At 44.1% G+C, this 22,902-nt stretch overlaps 1 protein-coding gene across 8 annotated transcripts in view; it reads right to left on the bottom strand.

Annotated features, from left to right (window-relative positions):
• The window catches only part of HHAT (hedgehog acyltransferase), a 357,453-nt gene that overhangs the window by 199,390 nt on the left and 135,161 nt on the right, over positions 1 to 22,902 (bottom strand). For all 8 annotated transcript variants that reach the window (XM_061185553.1, XM_061185550.1, XM_061185554.1 and 5 more), the window contains one exon: positions 14,193 to 14,343. In XM_061185553.1, coding sequence (XP_061041536.1) covers positions 14,193 to 14,343 — 151 coding nt within the window. The remainder of the gene's footprint in view (positions 1 to 14,192; positions 14,344 to 22,902) is intronic.

Genomic DNA, 22,902 nt, shown 5'->3' with positions numbered 1-22,902 from the left:
CCAAGAATTTTTCAAAATTAATGAAAGAAAATAAACCATAGATCCAAGCTCAGAGAACTCCAGGCAGAAAACAAAGAAAACTATACCTAAGCACATCACAGTCAAACTGCTGAAAGCAAAGATAAAGGGAAAATCTTGAAGTCAGCCACAGGGAAAAAAAAGAAACATAACACACAGAGCAATTATATGAGACTTCTTGTCAGAAACTATGCAAGCCAGCAGATAATGGAAAGACATCTTTAAGACACTGAAAGAAAAAAATAACTGTCAACACAAAATCCCATATCCAGTAAAAATATCTTTCAAAAATGAAGACAAAATAAGAACATTTTCCCCCAAAAAAGAAATAATAGTTTATATAATTCATTGCCAGCAGACCAGAAGGCTAAGGAAGTTCTTCAGGCAGAAAGAAATATAATATCAAATGGAATATTTGGATTTATACAAAGAAATTAATAGTACCAGAAATGGGCTGGGGGAGGAGAGTTATCGTTTAGTGGGTCTGGAGTTTGTGTTTGGGAAGATGAAGAAGTTGCACAGATGGATGGTGGTGATGATCACGGAATAATATGAATGTACTTAATGCCACTGAACTGTACACTGTAAAATGGTTAAGGGACTTCCCTGGCAGTCCAGTAGTTAAGACTCTGCACTTCCAATGCAGGGGGGCATGGGTTTGATCCCTGGTCAGGGAATTAAGATCCCACATGCTGCACAGCGTGGCCAAAATAAAATAAAATAAAATGATTAAAATGGTAAATTTTCCCATCTCGTTAAGGGAAAAAATGTAAATACTTCAGTAACTGAAGGGCATCATAATATCACAGAAAAGGAAAGTACTGACAAGAGCTCAGATGATGCTATTGACCTGATCTGCATTCAAGTTCACATTAGTATAGTGACCTTAGGTGATAAACTTTATAAACTCCAAATTACTTGTTCATTAGGGAAATAAACTCTTCTTCAGAGATATACTGTGGGCATTGATATAACCTTTGAAAAATACATAGCTCTATATAGTGACATGGAGTAAACCTTCAATAAATGTGAGCTCCTCATACTACAAAAAAAGTAAATTTTATATTAAATTGTGTATGTTACCATGATAGATAGATAGACAGACAGACAGACAGATGGGTAGATACGAAGGCATAAAAAAAGAACAAATAACAAATGGGATAAACAGAAAACAATTATCAAGATGGTAGATTTAAATGCAGCCACACCAATAATTACATTAATTCTAAATGATCTAAATGCCCCAGTGGCAGAGACTGTCAGTTTGGATAAAAAAGTAAAACTCAACTCTATGCTGTCTACAAAAAAACTTATTTTAATTATAAAAACACACAAGGTTAAAAGTAAAAGGATGGAATAAGATATGCCGTAAAAACACATCAAAAAAAAAAAAAAAGCTGGATTCACTATATTAATATTAGACAAAATAAACCTCAGAACAAGAAATATTAACAATAAAGAGGATCATTATAAAATGATAAAACGGTTCCTTCATCAAGAAAGTATAATACTCCCAAATGATTGCGCACGCAGTAGCAGAGCTTAAAATTCATAAAGCAAACGTAAAATCCAAAGCCCTTAAAATGGCCCCCTGTTCTCTTGGCCACCCACTTGCCTCTACATTTACTCTTGCTCATTCTGCCCCACCACACTGGCAGCCCTGCCACGCCTTCCACACCGAGGCTCACGCCCTGTCCTCCTGTACTTTCTGCTGGGAACGCTCTGTTCAGCCACCAATGTGGCCGCTCCCTCATTTCGTCCAAGGCTCTGCTCAGATGGCGCCTCCTCAGTGAAACTTCCTTGTCCACCACATTTCACATTGCAACCCCTGCCACTCCCTATCCCCTTCACCTGGCTTATCTTTCTCTATAGTTATGAATTTCTAACACACTACCTAGTTTACTTATTTTGCTTATTATCTTCCTCCTATTATTATTATGGAAGTTCCATAAGGGGCAGGATGTTCTGCTTTTTTTCTCACTACTTTACGTCATGAGCCTAAAACAGCATCTCCCACATAGGCACTCAACATTTACTGACTGGCTTTTAAAAGTGAAATGCCCCTTTCCAAACCCATTCCCAGATATCGTAATGAGGAAGAGTGGATAAACTGTTTGAAATAGAGAGATTACATTTATTTGGTATATTAGAGTGATAACACATGCACTACACTACGTGACGTGAAGAATATGAAAATGACCAGCCCAGTACCTGGCACATGTGATCACTTGGTCAGCCCTCTTGCTCCACTCCTTTCCCATCCCTCCGAGAGTTTTGGGACTTTATCACATACACTTTTGTACAGACGAAACCTAACAGAGCCTGGTTCATGGGAGACATGATGATAAATGAAGAAATGAGCCCTCCTCTTTATTTTTTTTTAAACCTCTTTATTGGAGTATAATTGCTTTACAATGGTGTGTTAGTTTCTGCTTTATAACAAAGTGAATCAGTTATACATATACATATCTCCCCATATCTCCTCCCTCTTGCGTCTCCCTCTCACCCTCCTTATCCCACCCCTCTAGGTGGTCACAAAGCACCGAGCTGATCTCCCTGTGCTATGCAGCTGCTTCCCACTAGCCATCTATTTTACATTTGGTAGTGTATACATGTCCATGCCACTCTCTCACTTCATCCCAGCTTCCCCTTCCCCCTCCCCGTGTCCTCAAGTCCCTTCTCTACGTCTGAGTCTTTAATCCTGTCCTGCCCCTAGGTTCCTCAGAACCTTTTTTTTTTTAGATTCTGTACATATGTATTAGCATACGGTATTTGTTTTTCTCTTTCTGACTTACTTCACTCTGTATGACAGACTCTAGGTGGATGGAACTGAGCCCTCCTCTTAATGCCAACTCATTCAGAACATCTTGCTTGATAAGCCCAGCTGGAAGTAACCTCCGTTGCCCCTGTACTCCATATACACTCACTGCCTAAATTAGTCTTTAAGCCTTGTCATATTCTGCCATGTATTTGATATTTAAGCACGTGTCCTCAGAGGGCAAACAAAATTCACATTTCTTTATTTCCCTCTGTCCTTCTTAGCACATGGGATATACTCAATAGTTACGTGTTAAGTGAATGGAAGTAGTATTAGGAAAGACGGGAACCACGGTATGTTTCACCTCTACAAAGAAGAGTCCTGAATGGCTAAGAGCACGCATATTACCAGCTATATAACAATGGTATATCGTCATATAGTCAGTAACAATATGTTATATATGATAGGGGTATACATGATAATGATCCTACCACAGACATCACTCTAGCCATAACTGAATTATACGCTCATTCATTCATTCACTGTTCATTCCACAAACATTTACTGAATGCCTCCTAACTGCTCAGCGATGCAAAAGACATATGTGATATGATAGGAGCACAGTGCTGGCCCTGCCTTGAGGAGCTCACAGCCCAACAGAAAGAGACAGGCAAGTTGACAAGTGATTATAATGCCCATGTGTACAAACCATGGTCATAGTGAAAGTACAGAGAGTACCATGGAAGCACAGCAAAAGGGTACCTAATTCAACCTTAGAGAACAGGTATCCCAGAAAAGATGCAGTGTGAGGTAAGAGCAGAAGATGCAGAAGTAGGAGGGAACAGAGAATGGGTGGAGGAGGAGCCGAATGGGCAAAGGCTCTCAGTGAAGAGACAGCTGATGGCCTTGGAGGACAACAAACAGTCCGACAGAGCCAGAACATCGAATTGAGGGAGGGACTGTAAGGAGATAAGGGTTCCCTCCTCTCTCACACTGAAACCCCTCACATCCAGCCCCCAGCCCCTTTGCTCCACTGAAGCAAGCTCTCTTGATAAGGTTAGTAATAACCTCCAGTTGACAAACCCCAAAAGGCTTCATCACCCTCAACCTCTCAGAAGCACTGGGCTCTGGTAACCGCTTCCTCCTTTCTCAAAACACTCTTTGTTCTTCTTGGTAAAATATGCTCCCTAGCTGTTCTTTTTTATTGACCAAGAGAAGTTGGCCTTCTCTAGCCAATCCTTTTTTTATCTGCTTTACAGGCTCAAACCTGTCCACCCAGGCTGAAAGTGCTGAAGTCCTAAAATCTCAGTCCTTGTTTGAAGACTAAATTCCTCCCTGGGCCTACAAGATCATCTTTGGTCAGAGACCCCACCTGTATGCAATCTCATCTCAAATGACCCCCAAACATGTGCTCTCTGCACACCACACAATGGCCTTCTTCGGGCCAGAGAACTGCCACATTCTCCTACCAGAGGGCCTTTGGACATGCCATTTTCTCCTCCTGGAAAACTCTTTCCCCTCCTACTCAACTTTCAGACCTCAGGTCAATCCATATCTCAGCAGAGGAGCTTTCTATGACGAGAACAAATCCCTCTAGACAGGTTCTAAGAGCACCGTGGATCTCCCCTTCACAGCATCTGTCTCAGTGCAATTCTATAAGTCTTTGAATTCGTATCCCTCTTCCCCATTAGACTACCACATGGCAAGTGCTCAGAATAAAGAGAATGAAAGACAGTAGCTGGGGCCAGATCAGGAAAGGCTCTGCAGGAATCTGTTCTCCTTCCTAAGGCTAAGGGTGATGGTAGCAAATGTTTCTTAAAGTGTGGTCCGTGGACCACAGATCACTTTAGTTGCTTGACAAAATTCAGATTACTAGGCCCTACTCCAAACTACTCAAACCGAATCTAGACATGGACTCCTATTCTGCCATTTAACAAGCCTTGCAGATGATTCTAATACATACTATCATCTGAGGCCTACTCCTCAGTCCACTGGTAATAGTAATGTGGAATCTGACCATGGTTTAGACCAATTTTCCAAGGGAACATGCACTCAGGGGGCAACCTGGGATGCCAGGAGCAATCTTCACTCAAAGCAAAGAAGCAAGGGCCTGCCTGCCTTCCCCTTGACTGATAAGTAATCAAGCTGGTCCTACTCCTCCCAAGCCCAGGCCCAGGCAGGAGACGTTATATCATGTAAAACAGGGAGAGAGGACAGAGAGGAGAAGCAATGGATGGAAAGCTCCAGGGGGTCCAAGGAGGAGAATCTGAGGTTCAGTTACTCAGAACCCCCGGGGGGCATAATTTTCCCATCCCAGATGACACCTACTCAGCCCCTTTCTTTCCCTCAGGAAGCTCCAAATTTGACCCTTATCCTTTGCTTCTGCACAAACACCACTGTTTGTCCACGATGAGGGTTTCACTCCTTCCCACCCACTGCAGAAAAGAGGACAGCCTCTCCCTAGGCTGTTGTCCCTGAAATAATGAAAGTCCTTTAAATTTTTCTTTTTTTGTTGTTGTGGTGGTGGTGGTGGTGGTGGTGATGGTGATGGTGGCTGGCTGGTTTGCTGGTTTGGGGCCTTTAATGAGGAGGAATAAAAGAGTTGTTTTCTTTACTCACCCCCTGCTCTTTTTCGCACCAGACCCAACAAAGAAACACAAATTCCCTCTTGGATTCTAATGGTAAGTCGTTCAATACAGAAAAGATAGAAACATTCACATTTGAAAGAAACACAGAACCTAGAATGCACGCTGTAGGAGGGGGGGCCCAGAAAGAGCCTCTGGTACAACATAGGAAACAGATTATACGGAAGCAGGTGGCATTGTATAAATGCACCATAAATGCGGTCAGGATGGCAGGTTAGCCACTGGGAATAATTAAGTTTGACCCATACTTCACATGTAAGCCAATTTCCCTTTAATCTCTTAAAGGAGTGGGAGGCGTGGGGGATCATCTTTCTTTACTTGGGAAATATCTGTTTGTTGAGGGCCTACTATGTGCCAGGCCCAGTGTTAGGTGATGCAGAGACTATGGAGAGCGGGTTTCTGAGAATCTACAGAAAAACTCTTTCAGTAGCTTAAGGATCCCCAAATGAAGGATTCTTGCCTTATATAAAAGTTAGTAAATGTCAAATGGACTTCCTCAGATTATCACCAAAGGCAGAAACTACACAGGAAAATAAGAAGAGACCTGACCACATACGAACGTAAAACTGGTACATCAAAATGCCTATAAACATTTCAGAGAAACAGCAGGTTGCACTGTGAATTTAATCCTCAGAACGGAGGTGGGGCAAAAAGCAACACGGGTTTGCTAAAGGGAGGGTGTGAATTAGAAACAAGATAGTGCTAAGTGCCCATAAGGTTACCGGCTGGCAGATGTGGGACAATTCTCCATCCTTGTTGACAAAGAGGGTCTGACCCAGCCTGATGTAAGACAAAGAAACAGAGCAGGAGGAGGAGGACAGCCATCAAGGTGGCCACGTGCCAGGGGACACAGGAGGAGGAGACATTGGCAGGAGAAACAAAGTCCAGTTTTTATGTGGGCACCAGGTGAAGCCCCCTTCCCACCTCCACTGAGGCAGCCGTTTCTGGATTGCCATTTGTAACATAAGGAATGTAGCGTAAGAACAGAAACCCCGTGGACCCCACACCATTCCGTTGGTCAGTTACTCAGGGTTAAATGGCAACTCCCCGTCTCCTCATCCCTTTGGTACATAGAGGCCGACCCACTGCCCGACTGCCCCCTCCCCTCACCCCTTGCACCATCTCCCTTTCTAGGGAGTCAGTACAAAAGCCACCGCCATTCTCAAGTACCCCTAAGTTCCAGAGCCTGTCACACAAGCCTTACATTCCAGACCCTGGAGGAGGAATCCACTTCAGCTCCATTTCACTGGAGACAGTGAAAGGCAGTGATTATGAGCACAGATGCTACAGCCATGTGCTTGGGTTCAACTCCCAGCTCCACCACTAACTAGCAGTGTGATTTAAGGATTTAAGGTGCGTGATTCCATCAGTTTCATCATTTGTAAAGTGGGGATAATAGAACCTACACCATAGGAGTTTTGTGAGGATTAAATAAATTAAATCTATAAAAGCATTTAGAAATGTGCCTGGCATGATGTATGCACTGTTTGCTGCCACTGCCTCTATTATTATTATTACTCCTGCGATAACTGTTGACCCTTGAACAACACGGGTTTGAACTGTGTGGGTCCACTTATACTCGGATTTCTTTCAATAGTAAATACTACAGTGCTATTTGGTCCGAGGCTGACTGAATCCAAGGATGTGGAACCACGGAACCATGGATACAGAGGACCGACCATAAATTATACGTGGATTTCCAACTGTCAGGAGGGTCGGCGCCCCAACCCCTGAGCTGCTCAGGGGTCAACTGTATTCGTTGTGAGGACGTGTTTTCAAAGCACTTCCCTCCAAGTACTGTTCCGCGTTCTCCATCTTCCATCGTAGCCCCTCTCTCGGAAAAATCCTATCTCCAAAGAGAAACAGCTGTCAAACTCCTCTCTCACATCAAAGTCTGAACGGAATCTCTTTTCTTCCTGTAAGTTTGCAACGTTCTCCCTCACCTGGTATCAAGGACGTGGCACAATGTCAGATAAAATAATGATAGTAATTAAGTGAGAAAGGCGTACATCCCTCATTCCTCACAAGGCAGATTCACTCTCAGGAAAACTGCAAGCAGACACAATATTTTGACAAGCCATGTACACACATTTAACGAGAAAAACAGGGAGATAGAGAGGGTGGGGTATTGACAGTGGTCACTGTGTGTTTACCTAAGCAAGGACATGTCAGTGCCAGCGACACAGAGCAACTGCTCAGCTGCCAGATAAAACTATTTGAAAAACCTGGCTCTTCAGACCTAGTGTCCAAAATTACAGAGAAGAGTGACTATTCACCCATTCAGCACATATTTCCTGAGTGCCCACTACATGCTGGGCACCGGGGAGGGTGCTGGGGACACAGCACTGAGCAAAACAAGATCTGATCATTGCCCTCAAAGAGCTTATAGTCTGCTGGGATATGAACAAGTACAGAGACAACTACTGTGGAGCACGGCTGCTGCATGACAAGTACAGGGTCTTAGTTCCCAGAGGTGAGTATTATAATATCCCCATTTTCCAGAGGAGGAAACTAAGGCACAGAGGGGGTCACTGGGTAATAAGGAACAGAGCCAGGATTCAAATGCAGGCAGTCGGACTCCCCGTCTGGGCTCTGGTGACCGGCGACCAACGAAAGCCTTCTGTTTGAAGATGCCCTGGTGCTTCCTGCATCAAAGCGCTTCGTACTCTAAAAAGTTTGAGGGTTCACTCAGTGATATGTGAACTGAAAACACTCTCCACACAGGGAGAAATGGAGAGAGGTGCAGAGCAACTGTCTTTGAAGTAAAAATAAATCCGGGAAGCAAAACATAATGATGGCTCACAAAATCTGCCTCAGCTTGACATCCCATTTCTGCTTTGATTTACAGAAGTCTGTGTTTGGAGGAAAAGGTAAGGGGATTTTTGAAATATGAATGGAAGAAAGAAAATAGGTTTTCTGAGTCTGTTGGGATGGGAATCAGAAGAGAGAAGGGTAGACTAAGAGAGGTATCCAAAATGTGAGGTCATACGAATGGCCAGCGGCTGGAAACGATTTGCAAAAAGAATTCCCGCAGGGGTGAGGGGGAGGTCGCGATGGTCTAGATTTCGGGAACCCCCACGCTTCCATTTTGAAATCCATGCCTCCCACGTATCGCCCTCCACCTCCACTTTCTACCTCCTCAACCAGCCACCCGATCAGGCCTTTCTTTTCTGAGAAATTAAAAAACAAACAGTGCAGCCTTTACTCTTCTGTCTGCAATTCTGATTATTAGCTAATGTGTTGATGTCTACAGTGTGCCTGCTTGTGTTCACTGCTTCAGTACATGGTCTCACTTAACCCTCGCACCTCCCCAGTGAGGCAAACACTATGATTCGCTCCATTTTGATACCTCAGAAAACACAGGCATAAGGAGGTTAAATCACCTGCCCAATTACACAGGTGGGGGAGGGGTGGGAGTATTTTAGCACCAGGATACTGGTGGTCAACTCCATCCAATGGGGCTGGGGCTAATATAATGGTAGAACTGCAAGGGACCATAGACGTCATCTAGTGACAAGAGTCTGTCTTTCATTTAACAGATGACGAAACTGAGGTAAAAGTAACCTGATCAAGCTCCCTCCTGAGGGCAGAGCCCATCTCTTTTCCACCACAGTCTGTATCTCTGAATTGTCACATCTCAGGCTCAGAGCTGGACCAGAGCCTCTCCTCAGCCAGTCTCATCACTGCCCACTGCTTCCCCAACCCGGCCCATCTCTCAGTCACCTCTGGCTTTGTTAGATTTTCAAGTGCAAAAAAGTAGGAAGCTACCACTTCCTGAGGAACGACTATACCCCAGGCTCAATCAACCCTCACATCACCACTAGGAGGAGAGGGCTATTATTATCTCCATTTTAGAAACAAAAAGACTGACCCAGAGACTTTTAATTATTTGCCCAAATCACACAGCTAGTTTGTGGAGTAGCAAACTCTTAGTTACTACGTTGCCTCCAAAAAACAAGTGAACTCTTATTAACAGCACCTGTTAATAAGCATCTTTTCTCCCTTATGTTCATAATTTCCCTGCTTTCCCCCCAACAATGCTGGTAGATACAGTGTGTATTTCACAAACTCCATACTTGCCATCCTGCCCCGCAACTTGAGGTTAAACGTGATTCAAAGGCAGGACTCACACAAAGCCAGGACTCACACAAAGCCAGGACTCATACAAAGCCAGCAGTTTGTGTAGCTGGTTTTTATCATCTACCGCAGGCCTGGACCAACTCTCCATCTGGGGACCTAAATTCTTCTATTGACCTAACAGTTCATGCAATCAATGCCCCACTGAAAAAGGGGGCTCGGATTCCTCCCATCCCCAGCCCAAAGATGTCCCCATACATTAAGGTCTAGTAGCCACCAACAGCACCCAGATCCCCCTGGGATAAGCAGTGATGCATGAATTTGCCTGTGAAGACCTGAGAGCATCATAATTCAAGAAATGCAGAGGGCAAGCTGTGCGAGATTCCTGAGATAATTGAAATTGACCCATAACTCACCAGCCACCACGGGAAATTCTATCACTTTGCATACTTTGCTTCCATAGCTAGAAATCAAATCAGAAGAACATGATCAGATTTCTAATTTGGAACCTCGGACATGCAATGTCATCTTTAATGACTCCTGGAAAAAGATGCTCATTACAGATCTCAGCCTACCTAAATTAAAACCTGAAACCCCCCAAATTAAGCAGAAAATTCTCAATTTCTCATGTCTGTACAGCCACAGAAAAATCACACAAGCGGGAATACACACACTCCTTAGGGGTTTGTTCTGCCTGCAAATATCTGGGCAAGAATTACACGAAACAGAAGAGCTAGTAGGAAAAAAAAATAATAAACACATCAGGTCCTAACTTTTACGTTTGGGCCATCTGGGCGAATAGCAATTTTTCATGATCAATTTGAACTATCCTGTCAGGGAACATTATCTCTCTGCTGATGGCCAGTTTCATCTCTTCTGTGATGTAGAGCTCAGATTCCTCTGATACGGTAAGCTGCCGGCTTCAAGTCTTCTCTCACTGCTAAGTGGACTGAAAGATGGTACAATCAGTCAGCACAGTGTTCAGGTGTGTAAGGCTCCTTTCAAATAGGAGGCTAAAAATCCATCTCTCATCCTCGGTTGTAAACCTCGTTCAGTGTGGATTTTCTAGAAGCTCAGGTAGCCATTAAACAATCTCCGGAGATTGTTTTTAAATCTCTTCCCTCCACTTCCCATCCACCTTGCCCTTTGTGTCACTGTATGAGTGGCTGCCACAGCCCAGCAGAACGATCTGCATCACCAGCTTTCACATCTGCTCATGACTCAATTCTTCTCGAACCTTCACCCAGGAAGGGGGAGCAATGCCCTGTCTACAGCAATGCCTCAATGATGGCCCAGAAATATTAGATATAAATAGAAACTACAGATGGGAAATTTTATTTTCCTTTGGCATGCCTTCTTACGGAGAAAAGTTAGAGAATGGGGACCAAGACCACTGCAGGGTTATGCGACCAGATCCTGACTATGAGCATGGTAAACTAAGGGTGGAGGAACATCATAAATAGTGCAAAGGAGGGGGCTTCCCTGGTGGCGCAGTGGTTGAGAATCTGCCTGCCAATGCAGGGGACACGGGTTCGAGCCCTGGTCCGGGAAGATCCCACATGCCGCGGAACAACTAGGCCCGTGAGCCACAGCTACTGAGCCTGCGCATCTGGAGCTTGTGCTCCGCAACAAGAGAGGCCGCGATAGTGAGAGGCCCGCGCACCGCGATGAAGAGTGGCCCCCACTTGCCGCAACTAGAGAAAGCCCTCGCACAGAAACAAAGACCCAACACAGCCAAAAATAAATAAATAAATAAATAAATAATTTAAAAATAAAGGAATTCCTTTAAAAAAAAAATAGTGCAAAGGAGAATCTACAATTTTTATTCTTTTTTTTTTTCACTTAAAAAACTACTTCTTCTGAACCTTAAATTGGGCACCGAATTGCTCAAAAAGAGTTCATCTCCCTTCCTAAATTCAACTACTTAATGTGGAACAGTTATTGTACAAAGAATGAAGGCCCAAGTGTTTCTACATAAAACTGGCAAACCAGAAAACCCTTCAAGAAACTGAAACAAACATGAAGGGGCAGATCTACACCCATGCCTGTTAAAGGAAGCCAGGATACAAGTCTAGGTCACCCCCAGGAAAGACCATGTCTGTTGCTTCATCCCACGCCCTTGTGAGCACCACCCTTTAGAATCACATCACTCCAACCAGTCACCCCAGAGCCCCCCTCTCAGAGTAACTTTTCATTATTACTCTCTTGCCCACACAGTAACTGAGAGGGAGGAGGGAGGGTTTCAACAAGCTGGGGTCTACACTATTTGAGTCTGGTTCCAAACAAGAATGGCAAAGGTCTTGACAGACATACTCTCTCCACTTCAGTGGTTTGTCTACAACAGAGGATCCTGGACAAAAAAATAAAATAATTAATTCACTCGCCTGGAGCCAGCATGTCTGCCAAGAGTCAAGGTTTTTTTTATTATCCCAGCCAACAGTGGAGAAGCCCTTTAGGAGAATGTGCTTCCCAAGAAATGCATGAGAGCAAGCATTCACACCAAGGAGGCAGAGGAACCGTGCTGGGTGCCCACAAGGCATTCATCACATGTCCCCCAAGCCATGCTAGGTCCCAACTCGTCTATTCAGTAAATTACTTTTATGAGCAGGTCAAAAGTGAACAGGGCCTTCCAACCAGGCTCACCTTTCAAACAGAACCACTTCCTGGCCCCCTAGCTAGAGAGGGAGCCCCTTTCCTAAAATTGTCATTAAAGCCAGGCAACCTATGATATTTGATGAAATAATTAAAGACAAATCAAAGCAATTACTTGACATTCCCTACAATAATCACATGACATTTCTAATCCCAAGAAGAAAACTGGACCAAAAATAAAATGTGTACAAGAGGCTTAGATCAATTCAGCCTCCATAATAAATTACTATGGAAAACCAGGATGTTTGTTACATGCTGTCTACCCCCTTTCCAAGAGCAGCATTAGATATAACAATATTCACTGAGCTCAGAGACGAAATATAAGACTGGATGAGCCAGGATGGATTTTCTGAGCAGGGCCAGGACTCGGGTGAGGCAAATGGAGGCTTCTAAAGAGCACAGTTTAAGTAGGCATTGCCTCCCACAGATGTGCAAGTCCCCAGCCTGAGGTTCTTACATTAGCTTTGCAATTGCAAAAGCCAGCCTGCCACTTGTTCCACACTGGAAGCAATAATAAAACACAGTGGCAAGCAAGCCCATCTGTAGAACAACAATCAGAAATGGCAGGGGGAGCTGAGGGATCTTTTAGAACAAAGACTCCAGGGCAACTATACGTTTATGGGGCAAAATCAAGAAGACTAAGAAAACTCAGAAGAAGCACCTGTGTAGCCAAGTGCATGAGTGTAGGAATAATATAAGGATAGGGACTTCCCTGGTGGCGCAGTGGTTAAGAATCCGCCTGCCAATGCAGGGGACACAGGTTCGATCCCGGGTCCGGGAAGATCCCACATGCCGCGGAGCAACTAAGCCCATGCGCCACAACTACTAAGCCTGCGCTCTAGAGCCCGTGAGCCACAGCTACTGAAACCCATGCAACCTAGAGCCCGTGCTCCGCAACCACTGAGCCCGCATGCTGCAACTACTGAAGCCTGCACACTTAGAGCCCGTGCTCCACAACAAGAGTAGCCACCACAATGAGAAGCCCACGCACCGCAATGAAGAGTAGCCCCTGCTCGCTGCAACTACAGAAAGCCCTCGTGCAGCAATGAAGACCCAACACAGCCAATAAATAAATAATTAAATAAATAAATAAGGATGAAAGCTAATGTCTGTAAACACCTACTATGTGCCAGATGCTTTCAATGTACATATTAGCTTATTTAATCTTCAAAACAGCTTTTAGAGATGAGTATTATTATCATCATTATCATTATTATTACCATGTAAGAGATAAGAAAACTGAAACTTAGATTTAGTAAGTTGCCCTGGATCTGACAGCTAGTAAATGCCCTGGCCTGTGCTATTAACCTAAGTCTATTTTTTTAATCTACAGTCCCACATACAAAGATGTTATTTTCAAGAAAAACAGACAGTGATAAAATCATCAAAATATACATCATGGGGGCTTCCCTGGTGGCACAGTGGTTATGAGTCTGCCTGCCAGTGCAGAGGACACGAGTTTGAGCCCTGGTCTGGGAAGATCCCACGTGCCACGGAGCAACTAGGCCCGTGCACCACGACTGCTGGGCCTGCGCTCTGGAGCCCGCGAGCCACAACTACTGAGGCCCGCGAGCCTGGAGCCCGTGCTCCACAGCAGGAGAGGCCCCCCCAGTGAGAGGCCCGTGCACCGCAACGAAGAGTAGCCCCCACTCACTGCAACTAGAGAAAGCCCGAGCGCAGCCGCAAAGACCCAGTGCAGCCAAAAATAAATTAATTAATTAATTAATTAAAAAATATATATATATATATATACGTCATGTCCCAAGTTACTAAAAAACCGCTTTAGACATAACCCTTTGTGTATCTGTACACAAACTTGGTAAGAAACTTTCTTACCTCACAATTTTCATAGCCTGACAATATTTTTGAGAGGTTCAGAAAACATGGATTGTCATCCTGTTAGATTAAAAAAACTGAAGTGCCAAACGCGGCTCGAGTGAAGGGCAGAGAAAGGATGGTGGCCCAGGCGCTCTGAAGCCAGCCAAGCCATGGGTCCTCCCACTGGATGTCCCTGAAGGGCCTTAATAAACCAAGCCACTGACCTCCACATCCCCGTGAAACTGAACATGGTGCTCACACAGCGAGGGAGGGGCGGTGGCGTGAGTCCATCCAGGCGCATGAGCAGAGCTGGGACCCCAAAGAGCACCAAGTACTTCACATAGAAGAAGAGCACTTGGGCCAACGCCAGTCCTCCTGAAAGACAGAGGGACCCGTCAGACACAGCGACGAGAAGTGGAGCAGTCTCCTGGGAAAGATGCAAGGCTCCAGAAACACACTACCTGCTCCCGCTCCTCCGACCACGCCCCTCCCCTCCCCGCAACTCACACATTTAACAAGTCTCCCGTGTCGGTTCTGGGCAATGATATTTTGGGATTAACAAATATTGAAATCTCCTTTATTATTGTGACAGGCAACAGGATCTCTTAGCAGTCATGCTTTTACAAATGCTAGAAAAGGGCACACTTTAAAAACATATAGATATGTAAATATATATGGCATTAAAAACTATTAGAAAGGAAAAATCCTTCCCAAATCCTTTCAAAACCTCACGTGAGTTCACACCCACTAGGATGGTTAGAAGCATAAAGTCAGATCAACAAGGGGGCAAAGATGTGGAGAAACTGGAACCATCATACACTGTTGGTAGGAATGTAAAATGATGTGGCCACTTTTTTTTTTGGCCATGCCACACAGCATGGGGGATCTTAGTTCCCCAACCAGGGATCAAACCCATGCACCCTGCAGTGGAAGCGAAGAGTCTTAACCACTGGACCGCCAGGGAAGTCCTGATGTGGCCGCTTTAGTAAACATTTGGCAGTTCTTAAATGATTAAACATACAGTTACCATATGACCCAGCAATTCCACCCTTGGGTATATACCCAAGAGAAATGAAAACAGGGGTCCACATTGAAACTTGTACCTGAATGTTCATAGCAGCATTATTTACAAGAGCCAAAAGCTGGAAATAACCCAAATGCCCACTGATAGATGAATGGATAAATAAAACATAGTATAGCCATACGGTAGAAAATTATTCAGCCATAAAAAGAAATGAAGGGCTTCCCTGGTGGCACAGTGGTTAAGAATCCACCTGCCAATGCAGAGGACATGGGTTCGAGCCCTAGTCCAGGAAGATCCCACATGCCCTGGAGCAACTAAGCCCGTGCGCCACAACAAGTGAGCCTGAGCTCTAGAGCCCGTGAGCCATACCTACTGAGCCCACGTGCTGCAACTACCGAAGCCCATGCACCTAGAGCCCGTGCTCCGCGACAAGAGAAGCCACTGCAATGAGAAGCCCGCACACCGCAACAAAGAGTAGCCCCCGCTCGCTGCAAATAGAGAAAGGCCGTGCGCAGCAATGAACACTCAATGCAGCCAAAAATAAATTAATTAATTAAAAAAAAAAAGAAAGAAACGAAGTACTGATACATGCTGCAACATGAATTTTGAAAACAACATGCTAAGTGAAGTGAGCCACAAAAGGCCACATATTATATGATTCCATTCAAATGGAAGTCCAGAAGAGGGAAACGGAAACGGAAATAGAGACAGAAAGTTGATTACTAGTTCCTTAGCACTGAGGGACTGGAGAGCAAGATTATGGGGGGTGGAGGCTAAATGGTAGGGGTTTTTTCTGAGGTGATGAAAATGTTCTAAAATTGGTGGTGGTGATAGTTGCACATATCTGTGATATACTAAAAGCCATTGAGTTGTACACTTTAAATGGATGGATTGTATGATATGTGAACTTTATCACAATAAAGCTATTAAAAAAAAAAAACATAAGGGCTCCAAGCTGTAAGAACCAGCAGCTTCTTGGCCAGAATTGTGTCTTTCTGGAGCAAAAGGAATGCAGGGTGTGGGCGCAGGGTGAGATCTGAGGCCGAGACACGTACTCTGGCGCCACAGGCCTCCGCCTGTGCCCTCTGAGGGTGACCCATGTCTCCAGCTGGAGCTCAGGATGCTCTACTGATTGACACACCCCTGTGGGCTTCTGGGCCAGTTGCTTCCAACCTCTTCACCCTGAGAGGAGGATGGGGGATCTGGGCTATAGGTCTACAGGGCACCACAAACCTGGGCAAACTGCTGGCCTCAGCAGCGGGGTGAGGAGGTGAAACGAGTCTGCCAGAGCAGTGCCCATAAGGAGAAGGCCAAGGGCAAAGTGCACGAGGAAACCCTGGAGTAGATGGCCAGTGGCCACGTGCTGTCCAACCTCCAAACTCACCTTCCCCAGCGTGCAGGGAAATAGTGCAGGGCAGGCTGATGCCACTGATCAGCTTATCTATGGGATAATCTGAAGGAAATAACTAAGCCTTAAAGAAGTACTAGCAGAAGATATTACTATCTGGTGCTCTTGATGTTACACGAAGATCTTTGAAAGAATATCACTACCACGGAATGTGTGTCTATAAATAGTAACTCTGTGCCAGAAGAAACACGTAAGCCATTTTCTGAATATACAATTTGGGCAAAGGCAAACAGTGGTTCCAATTCAACAGCCATATGTCCTACAAGGAGAAAACCCCAGGAATCACCATGTCTCAGTCCCACTCAGGAGTGGTCAAACAGGTTCTTTTTGGAAACCAGACTACAGTCATATCTGTTGGAAGGGCTGGTATATAATGGTAGCCTTCCTGGAGGTATCTGATAAGAGACAAGAAAAAAGCTGATGTGTGTGCGTGTGTGTGTGTGAATACATATATATATATGTGTGTGGGTGTGTATATACAAATGCATCAAGAAGAGGGATATATATGCTAACAATACCATCTTAAAAGCATTTGCTGGGGGGCACAGGACTACCCTGAATGGTGGAGAAATCAGTTCCATTGGCTGAGATGGCAGTGAGGGAGACTATAAAATATCTCAAAATGAACCACCAGGCTCTAGTCAGAAAAGTCTCAGAGCTACCAAAAGGCAGGACATAAGTAAGAATGACTAATTAAAAGGCACAAAGCTTCCAGAGCTGACAATGATCAGCCTGAAGAACTGAAGGTATCAAAGGACCTATGGAAGACTGTACACGGATGGTCAAGGCCACCCAGAGCTCTTTTACAGATGAAGCATCAGAGATTTCTTTTCCTTGGTAACGGGTACCGGATCAGGGAGAACAGGTTGCTGCTTGTCTCAGATGCTGCCTTTAATTTGACATCATTTTTGTACAGCTGTTATATATGAGGCATATGAATTAAAATCCATAACGGAATCTACATTTTTATGACTCACCATTTGCATACAACCGTCACCATTTGTTAGTACTTTCATATGGAACTAGGCTAAGGAAAGGGTTGATTTTGTACAGGTATTTAATAGAACTCTGTGGCTAGATCTAATTGAAGATAACATAATTGGGGATTTTTTCCCCCAATATGGATGGAAAGCACAAGAAGCGACATATTTATCAATATGCAACAAGTGCCCCATTTACCTGATATTGAGTATTCTTTTATGGATTAAGATACAAAAGGCTTAACTTTTTCCTTGACATTTTAGTAACTGGTTCATAAGCTTATAGAAGAAGAAATGATGCATAGTGGTTATTAAAACATTATAATTGTGATTTCTGTATTGTTTAGTCTTTCTGAAAAACAAATGTGTTTATACCCATGAGTTTAACAATTCTGCTCTCTTCCTGTTGCTGATTTCCATCATCCCTATGAAAGACGCATGGCTCATTCTTCTTTCCCCTTGACCTGAAGATTAGTCTTTCCCTTGTAAGATTTGGCCCAAGGTTTCAGGGTTAACCCTAAGGATTAACAATCTCCCACTAGGAATATGATATGCTGGAAGGCAACATAAGAAAGACAAATATCATATGATATCACTTATATGTGGAATCTAAAAAATGGTACAAATGTACTTATTTACAAAACAGAAATAGAGTCACAGATGTAAAAAAAACAAACTTATGCTTACCAGGGGGGAAAGGGGGGAGGAGGAATAAATTGGGAGATTGGGATTGACATATATAAAATAGATAACTAAGAAGGACCTACTGTATAGCACAGGGAACTCTACTCAATACTCTGTAATGACCCATATGGGAAAAGAATCTAAAAGAGAGTGGATGTATGTATATATATAACTGATTCACTTTGCTGTACAGCAGAAACTAATACAACACTGTAAATCAACTATATTCCAATAAAAATTTTAAAAAAAGAATACAAGTGACTCTACTCTGATTGAAAGCTATTTGACATACATAACTTGAACTCACTTTCATTATATTTAAAAGTACAAAATTTAGCTATTTTTTTAATACTTTAAAACATTTTTGCCAGGATTATATTTAAAAGATCTTCTTACTAGCAGGAGTTATGATTGGTTTTTACCTAACCCAACACCTTCCTCCCCAAAAAGTCATAGATGAGTTCATACGTTACGCTCATTCATTCAACAAGCATGTCCCAAGCACCTGACCACTGAATCACTAGTTAGTTGCTATGGGAAGTAGACTAGTGGTCAGACCAGGTGGGGACCCAGGCTTCAGGGAGCTCACAGGTCAGTTTCATTACAGTTCCATTTATCTCTCCCATTGGCACTTGGTGTTTTCTTCTGCCTTTATGCCCTATCCCACCATTTCCTGGCAAAATCCCATTTATCCTTCAGGCCCCAATTCCAATATGGTCTCTTCTTAACTTCCCTATGCTTCAAGTGGAATCAATAACTTATTTTGCATTAATTCAATATATAATTATTGAGCACCAACTGCTTACCAGATACTGAGCTATACAGTGTTGAATAAAGACATGAGATCCCTGCTTTATAGAGTATACAGTGTGTTAAAAGTGACAGAAGATAATGTAAATCAGGAGTGGGATTAAAACCCTCACCTCTAGAACAATCTGAACACAGTGACTTAGACACATTTGTTAGAACACTTAAAACTATTCGTTGTAATTATTACGTGCCTAGTATGGTGTAGATGCTTGGTATATATTAGTGGACATTCCTGCCTTCATGGGGCTTACATCCTAACAGGACTCAACAAAAAACAAACATAAAAATAAATAAATTCTATATGGATACTAAGGAAGTATGGCAGAACATATTCCCCAACAGTGGCTGCAATGATACCTTCCATCCCACATGCCCTTCTGTAATGTAATCTTGCCACTCCCCCCCGTCAAAAGTAAATCTGGGCAGATCCTAGGACCAAGAGATTCAGAAAAAGTGATGCTGTTCCAATTCCAAGTGTAGCCTGTCATTGGCCTGGCATCTTCTGCTTCCTGCCCTTTGGAACGCTCACTCTTGGATCCAGCTGCCAGGCTGCGAGATGCCTGAGCCACGTAGAGAGGCCACATGAAGATGCTCTAGAGGACAGCACCCGCTGAGCTCCCAGCCAAGTCAGCCTCAATTGCCAACCGTGTGAGGAGCCACCTTCGATGTCCTGCCCAGTAGAACCGTCAGATGCCTGCAGCACGAGCTGATATCTGGCAGCAACCACAGGAGAGACCCCAAGCAAGAACTACCCAACCAAGTCCTGTCAACCAACGGAACAGTGAGAGAGAGGAAATCAATGTTTTCAACTAAGTTTGGGGATGGTTTGTTTTTCAGCAACAGCCAACTGGGACAGAGGGTGATAAATGCAATGGAAAAAGAAATAAAAATTGTTGAGCAGGGTAAGGGAACTCAGAATGCAGAGGTGGCAGGTGCTGCTATATTTTTAAAGGGGAGTCAGGGTGGTCCTCATTGAAAAGAGGTTATTTGAGCAAAAACTTGAAGGTAAGGGGGTGAGCTATGCAGCCCCCCGGCTCTCTCCAGGCTGTCATCATACTTTGTTCTATGGTTTGTGCTGTGATTATCACACCAGACCACAGTTGTACCCATCCTGCGAGACCACAAGCTTTTCAAGATCAGGAATTATATCTTATGCCTCTTGTATTCCCAGAACCTAATATCTGACCTATAATTAAAGCTTAATAAATGTTTCCTTGAAAAGTAACTAAATTGATAATTCACCGTGTAGTATGAAAACTATTTGTATCAGGGTTTTTCTGGGAAGTATACTGATATTCTAAAATCTTAATCCTCTATTCTGAGGACTAAGTCACTACTGAAGTTCAGACCTGCCACCAGATAAAAGAATCCTCTGCGGGTCTGGGACCTCCCAGCATCAAGAACAAAGCCGGGAAAGGGAGACAGAAACAGAAGTCCTAGGTCTATGCTTGCTATTGCCTCCAAGTGACTGAATGTGCAGTGAATTCTACCACCTGTGGGCCACCTCCAACTGGAAGGGCCTCAAACTCAACTTGTCCAAAGAGAATGAGGCTTTCTCTCCCTCAAAACCAGAAACAGAGCAGACTTTCGAGACAGGAGGAGATTAATTCTACAAAGAGTTCTAGGAGAATGGGGACTGAGAAAAAGCCCCAAATGTTGGGGTTCCCTTGAGTTCAGCCCTTCCTCCATTGACACCCCTACCTACCCAGCCCTCCATACTCTCTCTCCATTTGATATGACCTCACCATAATTTGAACTGATCTAAAGCAGCTGGTGATGGGCTCCCATTTGGCTTTCCCTCTCCTCTCAGCTCTGGTCCTCAAACAAGTAGCTGACGAATTTCATATTGGGCGGGGGGTGGGGGGGTAGGCATGAAGGGGAAAGTGAGTCAGGCCCAACTCACTTTTCCTCCCTGGAACTACTCATTTTACCCAATCGCACCCTTCACTCTCTCTTTGCTCACTTATTCCTCTGCCTAAAGGTCTTCCCCTCTCCATTTTGTCTGCTGAAACTGTATTCTTCTTTAAGGCCCCACCTAAGGCCATTATTTCACAAAGTCTTCCCAAAAGCTCCAGCCAAAACAGTCACATGCTTCCTTGTAAGTACATAACGTGGGACAGCTTTCTGTGAAGTCCGGTCACTGTAAGCTCTATGGGCCAGGAGCCACAGCTGTCCTCTCTACCTCCATCCCCTTAGCCCCAAGCAGTGTCTGACACAGCATGGATATGACCAATGGGTATTTGCTGAATGAAGAAATGCACTGAAAAAAATAAATGTACTTTCATGTATATTAACGCACTGCTATTTTTTATTCAACCCTGGGTCGTAAGTATTACTCCCATTGTCAGATTTAAAAAAACAAACATTTGTAAGAATTATGACCTCCTCAAGTCTCAGGGGTCATCAACACTGGATCTTAAAACCCAGGTCTCTTGTTTCCAAAATCAATGACCTCTCCCTCTAGTGAAAAGCCTTCACTAACCAGAGAATGGGTCAAGTCATGTCTTATGCCACAGTTTGCCGAGGATTGAAGAGAGACGTCCCTCGGCTCTGCTGGCCTGCTGCAGAGCTGCCATCTTTGCATGCCTGAGCCCTGTCCTTGGGATGCCAACAGTCAGTGAAAGGCACTGGCTCCAGCTTCACTCAGCTTCAGGAGGCATGTTGTCTCTGCACTATCATACTGTCGTATCTGTCCTCACCAGCTTGTGCCACCCTGACCCACCACTATACTCCCATCTCCAGCCTGTTCTAGGCTCCTGCCTCAGTCCATACCCTGACCTCAACCCTGGACCTTTTCTGCTCCAAGGCAAATGACTCCAGTCACTTTCATCTTGCCTACATCTAACCTATTCTAGATTTTGTGAACCATTCTGTGATTGTCTGTTTGGATTAGGAAGCCTAGGTATTTTATAAAAGTTTCCTCACACATAAAGTTCTTTATAAGAATTTTCATGCCTACAGTGAACAATACCGTATTTTACACTTAAAAATGTGTTAAGAGCATAGATCTCATGTTAAGTATTCTTACCACAATAATAAAAAAAAAGAACCTTTCCTATATAAGATCAGGGTAAGTACTAGAAGTATAAAGATTAGTCAATAAGAATACAGATCAGGAACCACAACCTAAATAGAAGTAGTGCCATGATAGAATTGGCAATTCTTCCCTTCCCGCTGGGGGTATCAGGAGGAAGGGGAGCTCACGTCTTGGGAAGGTCAACACCAGTGGTCAGAATTACCATGATTTCACAGGTTCTCATTGAGACACTAAAGAAGAGGTAGCTATTGCCTTGCAGTGGTTATATAACACTCTTTGTCAGGAGGAGAAGATGGATTGGTGCCGAGAAAACCAAGTCAGTAAACGTGATTGATGGGGGAAGGGCATGAGATAATAAAACTGAGGAATTGCTACCAGGGACTCCAGAAGAGCAAGCACTGAAGTCAGGAAGGAAAGAACGGCGTGCTGGTGAGAGATGCCGCCGACGGAGCTCATGAAACTTGTCCAGCCTGCCGAGGCCAAGGAGATAAAAGAAATTCAATAAGTAACTACAGCAAATTCTGTAGTTTCAACCTAAACCTAAGGATTTAGAAGTTGAACCTGCAGCCCCACCAGGTAGGAGCCAGTGTCTCACCTTCTGGGCTCAACAGGATAACTGACCTACTGAAGGAGAAACCAGCTGGAACCCAGTAATGAGTTCAGACTCATCCACTACATCATCCTGAGCTGAATCTCTAACTAATGTGAATACCTGTCATTTATCCACCGGGGCATGGTTTGTATCACAAGATTCCCTGCTCATACTATAGTAATAATATGCTCTAAACAACTGGCTGTACATGTAGATGACAAGGTCACCCATGCCCAGCAGTTGACCCTCCAGGGCTCAAAAAGGAGGGACGGTGGTCGCAGCACCCAGGCTGCATCTCCCCCATGAGCAGTTCAGAGAAGGCTGCTTCTTAGAAATGCAAATACTGAGTATTCAGTGCAAGTAATGCCAAACCAAGGAGCTGGGAGGAGTCAAAAAAAA

This window comes from Eubalaena glacialis, chromosome 3 (genome assembly GCF_028564815.1).
Source record: "Eubalaena glacialis isolate mEubGla1 chromosome 3, mEubGla1.1.hap2.+ XY, whole genome shotgun sequence".
In the NCBI taxonomy this organism is placed as follows: Eukaryota; Metazoa; Chordata; class Mammalia; order Artiodactyla; family Balaenidae; genus Eubalaena; species Eubalaena glacialis.
This window is presented reverse-complemented; position numbering and strand designations above follow the sequence as displayed.